At 40.2% G+C, this 12533-nt stretch overlaps 1 protein-coding gene across 8 annotated transcripts in view; it reads left to right on the top strand.

The window, feature by feature from the left end:
• Positions 1-12533, top strand: part of CAGE1 (cancer antigen 1) — a 37875-nt gene that overhangs the window by 7518 nt on the left and 17824 nt on the right. For 7 of the 8 annotated variants that reach the window (XM_025265496.3, XM_025265494.3, XM_006044773.4 and 4 more), the window contains exons 3-4: positions 7717-8742; positions 11384-11533. In XM_025265496.3, coding sequence (XP_025121281.3) covers positions 7717-8742; positions 11384-11533 — 1176 coding nt within the window. The remainder of the gene's footprint in view (positions 1-7716; positions 8743-11383; positions 11534-12533) is intronic. The other variant, XM_025265491.3, reaches the window with a different exon arrangement.

Raw genomic sequence — 12533 nt, 5'->3', positions numbered from 1 at the left:
CATGGACAGAGGAGCCTGGTAGGCTACAGTCCATAGGGTCTCAAAGAGTTGGACAAAACTGAGTGACTTCACCTTCACTTTCCTACAACATACTGTTGTTGTTGTTTTTTAACCCCCTTCTCCCAAATCTGTATTGTGAGCAAGAAAGTCAGTCATGAGGTATGTTCATCAGATTTTCTGATGTTCACATTAGAAGTCATAGAATTGTGAGATAATAGTTTGATGAGGAATCAAAAGGTCTTTATTCAAAAGAGAGCTCACCATATATGATAAACCCACAGCAAACATTATCCTCAATGGTGACAAATTGAAAGCATTTCCCCTAAAGTCAGGAACAAGACAAAGGTGCCCACTCTCACCACTACTATTCAGCATAGTTGTGGAAGTTTTAGCCACAGCAATCAGAAGAGAAAGAAATAAAAGGAATCCAGATTGGAAAAGAAGAAGTAAAACTCTCATTGTTTACAGATGACATGATCCTCTACATAGAAAACCCTAAAGACTCCACCAGAAAATTACTAGAGCTAATCAATGAATATAGTAAATTGCAGGATGTAAAATTAACACACAGAAATCCCTTCCATTCCTATACACTAACAATGAGAAAACAGAAATTAAGGAAACAATTCCATTCACCATTGCAACAAAAAGAATAAAATACTTAGGAATAAATCTACCTAAAGAAAAAAAAAGACCTATATATAGAAAACTAGAAAACACTGATGAAAGAAATCAAAGATGACACAAATAATAGAGAAATATACCATGTTCATGAATCCAAAGAATCAATATAGTGAAAATGAGTATACTACCCAAAGCAATCTATAGAGTCAATGTAATCCCTATCAAGCTACCAACAGTATTTTTCAGAGAACTAGAACAAATAATTTCACAATTTGTATGGAAATACAAAAAACCTCAAATAGCCAAAGCAATCTTGAGAAAGAAGAATGGAACTGGAGGAATCAGCCTGCCTGACTTCAGACTATACTGCAAAGCTACAGTCATCAAGACAGTATGGTACTGGCACAAAGACAGAAATATAGATCAATGGAACAAAATAGAAAGCCCAGAGATAAATCCACACACCTATGGACACCTTATCTTTGACAAAGGAGGCAAAAATATACAATGGAGAAAAGACAATCACTTTAACAAGTGGTGCTGGGAAAACTGGTCAACCACTTGTAAAAGAATGAAACCAGAACACTTTCAAACCATACACAAAAATAAATTCAAAATGGATGAAAGATCTAAATGTAAGAGCAGAAACTATAAAACTCCTAGAGGAAAACAGGCAAAACACTCTCTGACATAAATCACAGCAGGATCCTCTATGACCCACCTCCCAGAGTAATGGAAATAAAAGCAAAAATAAATGGGACCTAATTAAACTTAAAAGCTTTTGCACAACAAAGGAAACTATAGGCAAGGTGAAAAGACAGCCTTCAGAATGGGAGAAAATAATAACAAAGCAACTAACAATCTCAAAAATATACAAGCAACTCCTGCAGCTCAATTCCAGAAAAATAAACAACCCAATCAAAAAATGGGCCAAAGAACTAAACAGACATTTCTCCAAAGAAGACATACAGATGGCTAACAAACACATGAAAAGATGCTCAACATCACTCATTATCAGAGAAATGCAAATCAAAACCACAATGAGGTACCATCTCAAGCCAGTGAGGATGGCTGCTATCAAAAGTCTACAAACAATAAATGCTGGAGAGGGTGTGGAGAAAAAGGAACCCTCTTACGCTGTTGGTGGGAATGCAAACTAGTACAGCCACTATGAAGAACAGTGTGGAGATTCCTTAAAAAACTGGAAATAGAACTGCCATACGACCCAGCAATCCCACTGCTGGGCACACACACCAAGGAAACCAGAATTGAAAGAGACACGTGTACCCCAATGTTCATTGCAGCACTGTTTACAATAGCCTGGACATGGGAGCAACCTAGATGTCCATCAGCAGATGAGTGGGTAAGAAAGCTGTAGTACATATACACAATGGAATATTACTCAGCTATTAAAAAGAATGCATTTGAATCAGTTGTAATGAGGTGGATGAAACTGGAGCCTATTATATAGAGTGAAGTAAGTCAGAAAGAAAAACACCAATATAGTATATTAAGGCATATATATGGAATTTAGAAAGATGGTAATGATGACCCTGTATGCGAGACAGCGAAAGAGACACAGATGTAAAGAACAGTCTTTTGGACTCTGTGGGAGAAGGCAAGGGTGGGATGATTTGAGAGGGTAGCGTTGAAATATGTGTATTTGTGAAGTGGATTGCTGGTCCAGGTTCGATGCATGAGACAGGGTGCTCAGGCCTGGTGCACTGGGATGACTGGGGGGTGGGATGGGGAGGGAGGTGGGGGGGATTCTGGATGGGAAACACATGTGCATCTGTGGCTGATTCATGTTGGTGTTTGACTAAAACCACTACAATATTGTAAAGTAGTTAGCCTCCAATTAAAATAAATAAATTTTAAAAAAAGTCTTGAGAGAGAAAAAAAAAAAAAAAAGAGGGCTCACAAGAGAGGGTTGTCGGCATCATGGTAGATTGAGATACTTTCTCTGTCTCTGCTTTTCAATCTACAATTAGTAAAACATCCACAGCTCAACAGATGTGGCTCTTCCTAACACACCAGGATGCTGGAGAATTCCACACATCCATACCTCTAAAGGAGGGTAGACTGGAGCACACAGAGGAGGCCGCACTGGGGGACTGGAGGTTGTGCCTGCGATTGTGGTCCCCCCAGGGTGGCAGCTGAGCCCACAGCCTCGAAGAACCCAGCAGCAGGAGGAGAGGCGGCACCCACAACCTCCTGGCCACTAGCCAACCATGGGTGACCGGCAGCAGTGGAAGTGGGGCCTGCGACCATCTGTCCAGCGCCAGAGGCACCCATAACTGCCCCCCATCAATCCAGCCCCCAGTGGCAGCACCCGGGAATCTGATGACACCCAACTCCTCCCAGCTGTCCCCCTCCCTGCATGCGGTAGAGCCTGTGACTCAGGAGATTTTGGACCCGGCAGAAGTGCCCCAGAGCCTCAGGTGGTGACATCAACAGCAGCAGGGCACAGCCACCCTAGAGGTACAGGCAGCGACAGCAAGGGCGCCTATCAGAGCCATGAGGGTGGGTAGTGCCAACTGCCAAAGGTAACCAGAGCTAGCTCAGGGGAGAGAAACCAAAGACTTAAGCTATAGATGCCACCTCCTGGCAAACAAAAGAAAGGCCTCTAATTTCTAACCCTTTGAGTCATTAGAATCAAGAAAAATTAAAGCATCTTCACCTAAAGAAGGAGGAATTTTTGCTACTTCAGATTCAGTGTGCCGAGGAACAATTAAGGCACCAAGGGCTAGCCACAGTAACACTACCACAAAAAGAAAACGGCAGTTCTCCAGAAACTAGACTTAACATCCATGGAATACTGAGATCTAGCTGACAGTGCATTCAAAATAGCTGTCATAAAGAAACTGAAGGAGCTATGAGAAAGCTCAGAAAGCGAATTCAATGAGCTAAGGAATCAAGTTTATTAACAGAAGGAACATTTTACCAAAATGTTGAAACTCCAAAAAAAGAACCAAACAAATTCTGGAGCTGAAGGACTCAATAATTAACAAGATGAAGAAGGGATTAAAAAGCCTTGGAAATAGAGCAGACTATTTAGAAGAGAGGATTAACAAGCTTAGGGATAGAAACCTAATAGAAGTGATGCAGGTAGAAGAGGAAAGAGAATCTTTAAAAGTGAGGAAATTATGTGAGAGCTGCACAACTCTTTTAGGAAGGACAATGGTAGGGTAATGGGAAATCCCAGAGGGAGAGACGAGAGAGAGAGAAGGAGAAGGGAGCAGAGAGTTTACTTAAATAATAGCTAAGGGACTTCCCTGGTGGTCCAGTGGTTAAGACTTCACCCTTCCAGTGCAGGGGGCATGGGTTCGGTCCCTGGGCAGGGTACTAAGATCGCACATGTCACAGTTCAGTTCAGTCGCTCAGTCGTGTCCGACTCTTTGCAACCCCATGAATCGCAGCACTCCAGGCCTCCCTGTCCATCACCAATTCCCACATGTCACAAGGGATGGCCAAAAGATAAATAGAAATAAGGATTACTAAAACCAAGAGCATATCAGGGATGTAAAAAGATTAAGGTTTTTTTTTTTTAATAGCTAATCTAAAAAAATAGCAAACCTAAGAACTGTATATACAAATCTATGAAGCTAAGAAATCATTGCTAGTAGATCGTCTCTAAGACATGTGGTATTAAAACTATCAGAAGTCAATGACAAAGAGGTATTAAATACAATGTGATACTCTGGACTGGATATTGGAACAGAAAAAGGACCTTAATGGGAAAACTAGTAAAATCTGAAGTTTAGTTAATAGCAGTGCATTTATACTGTTTTAGCAAACATGCCATGGTATATAAGACATTAACATTAAGGGACCCTGGGTGAGAGGTATAGAGAACTCTTTATGCTTATAACTTTTTCATAAATCTAAAATTATTCCAGAATAAAAGCTTTATTAAAAATAAAATATTTTAAAAAGGGAAAAAAGGATGGTTATCTATAAAGGAACCCCCATTAGGCTATCAGCAGATTTTTCAGCTGTAACTATAGGCCAGGAAGGAATGGAATAAAATTCTCAAAATAGTGAAAGATAAAAACTGTCAGTCAAAAATACTTTATCCAAAAAAGTTATCATTCATATATGAAGGAGAAATAAAGACTCTCAGACAGACAAAAGCTGAAGGAGTTCATTACATTAGACCTGGCTTACAAGAGATGTTGAAATGAGCTCTTAGGCCCAAAATAAAAATGCAGAATACACAAAACTTTGAGTAAGGTGATAAATAGTCAGAAAATTGCAACTTTATGTCAGAGTAGATTATTAACACTGTATTATACCATAAACGTCAAGGGAAAAAAGAGCAGAAAAAGTAACTATAACTACTTCAAATTGGTAATAAATTTACAACATTAAAGGATAATTTGAGACAGCAAAGACAAAAGAGGAAGAGGAAAAGGACAGTACCTGTATAGGCATATGAAGATCAGATGCTGTCAGCAGAGAAAAAGGACTGTTTTATCTATAAGATGTTTTATACAAACCTCATGATAACCACAAAATAAAGATCTAGAGCAAAGATGTGAAACATAAAGAGAAACATCATAGAAAACTACCAAACCAGAACAGCAGACAGAAACACAAGAAAAATAAACAGTGGAGATACAGAGCAATCAGAAAATAAAAGATAAAACCAAGTTCTCATCTGTCAAGAATCATCCTAAATGTACATGGATTTAATTCATCAATCAAAAGGCAGATTGGTTGGGGCTTCCCTGGTGGTGCACTGGTTGAAAATTCACCTGCCAATGCAATGGACGCGGTTTCAATCCCTGCTCCAGGAAGATCCCACATGCCTCAGAGCAACTAAGCCCATGTACCACAACTGTGGAGCAGGTGCTTTAGAGCCCATGGACCTCAGTAAGAGAAGCCACTGCGATGAGAAGCACAGCTCAACAGAGAGAAACTAGAGAAAGCTTGCACGGAGCAAATAAGACTCAGCACACTCAAAAATAAATAAGCGTGAGTGAAAGTCGCTCAGGTCGTGTCCGACTCTATGACCCCATGGACTATACAGTCCATGGAAATCTCCAGGCCATAATACTGGAGTGGGTAGCCTTTCCGTCCTCCAGGGGATCTTCCCAACCCAGGGATCGAACCCAGGTCTCCCACATCACAGGCGGATTCTGTACCAGCTGAGCCACCAGGGAAGCCCAAGAAGACTGGAGTGGGTAGCCTCTCCCTTCTCCAGAGGATCTTCCCCACCCAGGAATCCAACCAGGGTCTCCTGCATTGCAGGCAGATTCTTTACCAACTGAGCTATGAGAGAAGTCCTCATACCTCATACCTCATACCTCAACAAAGAGTAGCCCCTGCTCTCCAAAACTAAAGAAATCTTGCGTGCAGCAAATAAGACTCAGCACAGTCAAAAATAAATAAATAAATCTTAAAAAAGAAAAAGTGGTTGGATGGATTAAAAAGCAAGACCTCCCCGCCCCCAAAAGAGATATATTAAAAACAAGATCCAGCTGTTTACTCCCTTAAGTAAACTCACTTCAGCTTTAAAGATAAACGTAGACTCAAAATGAAAGAATGGAAGATGATGTCCAAAGCAAATGGTAGCTAAAAGAAATTGAATGTAGCTATATTCATATCTGACAAAATAGACTCCAAACTCCAAACCAAAGAAGGTAACAAGAGACAAAGATGGACATATAAAAACAATAAATTTATAATAGGCAGTATAATTAGTGAATTGGCCTTAGCAATATCTTTGGGTATATATCCTCAGGCAAAGAAAACAAAAGCAAAAATAAATGGGACCTCATCAAACTAAAAAGTTTTTGCACAGTGAAGGAAACTATCTACAAAATACAAAGACAACCTTCCAACTGGGAAAAGATGTTTACAAACCACATAACCAATAAGGGGTTAGTATCCAAAATATATGTAGAATTCATACAACTCAATAACAACAGCAAAAAAATCTAATTAAAAAATTAGCAGAGGAGCTGAATAGACCTTTTTCCAAAGAAGACATACTGGTGGCCAACAGGCACATGAAAAGATGTTCAACATTGCTGATTGTTGCTGCTGCTGCTGTTAAGTTGCTTCAGTCGTATCCGACTCTGTGCTACCCCATAGATGGCAGCCCACCAGGCTCCCCCGTCCCTGGGATTCTCCAGGCAAGAACACTGGAGTGGGTTGCCATTTCCTTCTCCAATGCATGAAAGTGAAAGGTGAAAGTGAAGTCGTGTCTGACTCTTCCGAAACCCCATGGACTGCAGCCCACCAGGCTCCTCCGTCCATGGGATTTTCCAGGCAAGAGTACTGGAGTGGGGTAAGGTGGGGTGCCATTGCCTTCTCTAACCTAAGTGCTTATCAATGGATAAATGGATAAAGAAGATATTTCATATATTTAAAATAGAATACTACTCAGTCATAAAGATGAAATTTTGCCATTTGTTGCAACATGGATGGGTAGATCATGGGGGTCTCATGCTAAGTAAAATAAGTCAGATGGGGAAAAACAAATATGATTTCATTCATATATGGGATACAAAAAAACCCAAACAAAAACCAAAAAAATAAATGAACAAAATAAGTGAAATGAGTAAAATGGATCAACTGTATGGTGATAAATGGAAACTAAATGTTTGGTGGTGAGTATGCTGTAGTGTAAACAGAAGTAGAAATGTAATGTACACATGAGGCTTACATAATGTTAAAAACCAACATTACCTCAAAAATAATTTTTTTTAAATGTCTTTGCAGATTTAGGGTAATGAATAACTTGGTTTTAATTCATTTGAAGTCAAAGGAAATATCATGTATGTATCCAGAAAAGTTTGTGTCATAGAAGATGGTGAGAGTATCAACATTTAATTTGTTTTTGTAAAAGTATAATACAGGTACCATACCTGCTGTGCTGCTAAGTGCAGTACATGACATTCAGCAATTAATACTTAAGTATTTTTGTTAATTAGATATTAGTGTTGGACGTACACGTCCTCCCTATTATTTCAGAGCTGAGAAAACCAAATTTAGGGATCCAGAGTTCAAGGGCAGCTCTCTTTGACCTCAAAGCTCATGATATTTCTACTCTTTCAGACTTATTTTATTTACTGTAATTTACAGTTTGCAGGGTCTTCCAAAGGAGTACAGAATTCTATGGATATTCCTGAGATGTCAGTCAGGCACCAAAAGGAAGTCCCAGAAAAAGGCAAGTGGAGTCCACAGATGGTCTCAACTTGGGCCCCTACAGGCATTTGTTGGAGTGATGGTCAACAGGAGGCCTGCTTGATACCTGACGCAGAGCAGAGCTTGGAAAGCTTACAACCTCTGGAAGAGGACATGGCTTTAAATGAAGTCCTACGGAAATTAAAACTTGCTAACAAAGAACAGGAAACTCAGATCCAAGACCTAGAGCGTCATAACACGTATTTAGAGAAGAAGGTTGAAGAACTACAGATGAATACGACTAAACAGCACGTGTTTGTGGACATCATCAATAAGCTAAAGGAGAAGGTTGAAGACTTAATTGAAGAAAAGTACAGAATAAAGCTAGAGAAGAATGATACAGAGAAGACACTGCAGAGTTTGCATGAGATTTTAGTTACCACTCAAAACCACCTTCAGGAATGCAGGAGTGAAAAGGAAACCTTACAGTTAGAGTTTAAGAAACTCAAGGGCAATTATGCTAGTCTACAGGAAAGGTACATGACTCAGTGCATGGAGATGGACAGCGCCTTGAGCAAGAAAGAAGAAGAAATAGAAAGACTGCAGCAACTCAAAGGAGAACTGGAAAAGGCCACCAGTGCCGCTCTGGACTTATTGAAAAGGGAGAGAGAGACCAGAGAGCAAGAGGTCCTGTCTTTATGGGAGGAATTTCAGAAACGTGAAAGGAAACACCTGGATGAAAGAGAGAATCTGAAATCTAAACTCGAGAAATTGGTAGCTCAGGTTCAGAAGGTGCAATTCCTATCCGACAGTGAAAAGGCTAAGAATGCAGAACTCCAGCGGCAGATCGACGAGGTAAAAAATGAAAACACAAAACGTCAGCAGCAGGTTGCAAGGAGTGAGGAGCAAAATTGTGTCCCTAAATGTGAGATAGCTCGACTCAAGGAGATCTCAGAGGATGTAACAGAGTCAGATGTGGCCAAGGTATTATCACAAATTCAGAATCTCTAAGGCAGAATTTCAGGAGTTTCTAATAGTCTGCTGAGGCGTATTTGGGCGTGGCCCATACCCTAATTTGTTGGCGAAGAGAATTAACAACCAAAAAGAGAGAAATGGTGGAGAAGGTGCCACAGGTTTGGACGAGTTTCTTTGGGTCTCAGATACTCACATTAAAGAACAGCCATTCCTGGCCTCTTGCGATTATATTGGTAGAGTTGCAAATGAATGTGGGAATTTTGTGGGTACCTAGGAGCCTGGTGTGGAGAAGGCAATGGCACCCCACTCCAGTACTCTTGCCTGGAAAATCCCATGGACGGAGGAGCCTGAAGGGCTGCAGTCCATGGGGTCGCTGAGGGTTAGACACGACTGAGTGACTTCCCTTTCACTTTTCACTTTCATGCATTGGAGAAGGAAATGGCAACCCACTCCAGTCCTCTTGCCTGGAGAATCCTAGGGACGGGGGAGCCTGGTGGGCTGCCGTCTATGGGGTCGCACAGAGTCGGACACGACTGAAGCAACTGAGCAGCAGCAGGAGCCTGGTGAGCTGAAGTCCATAGTGTCGCAAAAAGTCGGACACGACTGAAGCGACTTAGCACACATGCAGGCACACTTTTCCTCAAGAAAAGATTTTCTGAGTGGGGATCTCAGTCTTTTCATGCCATGTCTGCCTATTCAACAGTAAAACTAAATAATACAGCTGCATATTTGGTTTACAAGGCAAAACCTACATTATATCACACAGTAATTTTGTAAAGTTATAAACATTTTTACTGAGATGGCACACTCCACTAGTTTTAGGTGTACAGCATAAAGATTCAATATTTGTATGTATTGCAAAATGATCATCAAATATATCTACTTAACATTCGTTAAGAACAACATGAGAGCCTTGTATCAATGTGTTTGGAGAACCTGTATTTTGTATTTGCAATTCAGATGGCTTTTTTGGCAGACAGCTGGAAGCCTGTCTTGGTAGTGATAATCCTCACAAGCCGGAGCACATCTGCTCTAGTCCAGTTTTGTAGGCCTGCCTTAAAATATCTGTAGTGCAATCTTATTAACTCTATTAGAAGGCTAATCTGAGTCAGAAAATGTATACGTTTATTTTTATATTTGTCATAATAACTTAAACTGAGCTGATCTGTTGCTCAAAGATGTCCTTAGAAGACTTTCTTTTGTGAATATCTAATCCGTATTAAGTATTGTTTGCAAGACAGGATCCTATTATTTTTAATGGCTCTTAGAAAAATACTGTTCTCATGGGACTGAAAATTCTCTCTGTCATCTTTTCTCCAGAAAGAAGGAAGGATTATCTAAGCCAGTGTGGTTCTCAAACTTTAGCATTCATCAGCCTCAGCTATGAAAATGCAGATTGCAGGGACCACCCCAGAGTGTCTGATTCAGCAGGTGTGAGGTGGGGCCTGGGGATTTGCATCTCCAGGAAGATCTTAGGGTCTCACTGACGCTCCTGGCCCCAAGGTCATGCTTTGAGAAGTACTGACCTAAGCAGGTTGGGAAGATCCCCTGGAGAAGGGAACGGCAACCCACTCCGCTATTCTTGTCTGAAGAATCCCATGGACAGAGGAGCCTGGCGGGCTACAGTCCATGGGGTCAAAAAGAGTCAAAACACGGCTGAGCAACTAACACTTTCATTTTCACTCTCAGCCTAAGCAAAAATGACCTTCAGTTTGGCTGTTAACCAAAGCATGACAAATTTTGAATTAGTAAACACTGAGTAAATCTGTATTACTGTGCAGCAGTTTATCCACTATACAATGTTTTTCTTGAGCTTTCTTTTTTTAAAGGCAGCTTTTGCTCTATCTTGACTAATCCGTTTTTTTTTTTTCACTTCTAGTTTTGCTTTTCATTAATCTTTAGGTCCATTCTCTTGACGTGTGTTCTGGGAGCATCTTTGATGTCTAAGCATTTTCATGGTAATATGAAGACATCATTGCCTTTTTCACTCTCATTCTTTCCCAAGTGTACAGTGGAGCTTTCCAGTGAAGCCATGTGACGTGTGACAGTGTAATTGCTTTCATGATTGATGGAATATGGAAAGCACAGTGGAGAGTCCTGCTGTCTTCTATTAAGCCAGCATTAACAATATTTGCAGAAAGTGTAAACATTCCCACTTTTCACTAATTTTTCATTTTGACAAATGTGGTAATTTTGTATTAAATTGTCGCTTATACTGATATAATAGATTTATTGTTGTTTAAATGAATTAGTAAATAAATATTTTTGAATGTTCTCAGTTGTAATTTCTAATACAATGAATATTGATAAATATAAAATAGATTCTAACACAATAAATATTTATAAATGTAGATATTGTATTTTTAATACAATAAATATTGATTGTTATTTAAATGAATTTGTAAATCAATATTTTTGATGTTCACACTGTGATTTCTGATGCAATAAATATTGTCAGATACAGCCTAGCAAACAAAAGATTTGGGATATCCTCAATAATTTTTAAGAATATGAAAGCATCCTGAAAATCAAGAAGTTTGAGAACCACTGCTTTGAGTTTTTAAGAGTGGTATTTTATTCAGCATTTTACCTAAAAAGTAATCCAGATTCTTTGTCTTTATTGTGACAAGTCTGAATTGTGTATATGTAGGATACAAAGATGACACATTCTAATTTGTTCCCGAATCACTCACCTTGTGAAGACGGGAGCGCAAACCCCCCAGACATGAAAAGAACTTCACAACCGACGTCCAGAATTCTCAATCTTCTGGCTCTGATGGTAGAACTTCTCCCACATCAGGTAATTATACAAAAATCATATTTTTATTAAGAAATATCAAGGTTGGACAATCAAGTTATGAAAGAAAAATAATGGAAGGAATGATACAGATGGACAGGGAAGCCTGGCGTGCTGTAGTCCATGGGGTTGCAAAGAGTTGGACATGACTGAGTGACTGAACTGACTGATACAGATGCTTAAACCAACCAATCAGCCCTTCCTTCTTCCCACTGCTTCATCCTGTCTTTTTTCATCACCTAATTCCCACAAATCAATAGTAAGATAATGTAGTAGGACTGAAAAAAATAAGAACTTCAGGCAAAACCCGTCCCTCAGTGCTTTCCACGTGTTAGGAAAACTCCTTCCAAGCAGTAGTCTTGGGCTCCAGCCCGGCTGCTCCTAGTGATGAGTTCACATGGGTGGGCTGTTTACCCAGTCTGATCTAAAGTGCAGCTTTGGGGCAGGGTGGGCAGTGTGGAGCTGTGTCCACGGGAAGAATGAAAAATGAAGTTAAGTGTCCAGTGAGTTCCAGACATGGCCTCTCCACCTCTTGGCTGTGTGACCTGGCCAAGGAAATTTTCCTTTCTCAGCCTTAGCTGCAGTGGTATCGCTGCTGCCCTGGGAAGTGACAGACCCTACGTTTGAAGGGCATGATGCTCGGAACAGCGTCTCAAATTATTGAACTCTCTTCCTCTTCCCTCTGATTATTGTATGTTTCTTTGAGCTTAAGTGCACTCCTCTGAGCCAAAATTTGGCAACGTGGGTTTGCTGTGTTCCTGATCTGACACAGGAACACACTACACACTACACTACTATTTTCTTTCAGCTAAAATTTGTTGAATGCCAGCATTTATTGAAGGCTGGAAACCAAGCTAAGTAATTTTAGCAGAGATCCCAAAATGACGGCCCAAAGACTGTATCCACCTGAAGTTTTGTCTTTATAATGTTTGAATTTGAATGTGTCACCAACGCTTCTTGCTGCAGCCTTTTCCATCACCCCTGGCCCTTCAGACATCTGCTT

Source organism: Bubalus bubalis, chromosome 2 (genome assembly GCF_019923935.1).
Source record: "Bubalus bubalis isolate 160015118507 breed Murrah chromosome 2, NDDB_SH_1, whole genome shotgun sequence".
NCBI lineage: Eukaryota > Metazoa > Chordata > Mammalia > Artiodactyla > Bovidae > Bubalus > Bubalus bubalis.
The sequence above is the reverse complement of the archived record's forward strand: the minus strand, read 5'-3'. Positions and strand labels throughout refer to the sequence as shown.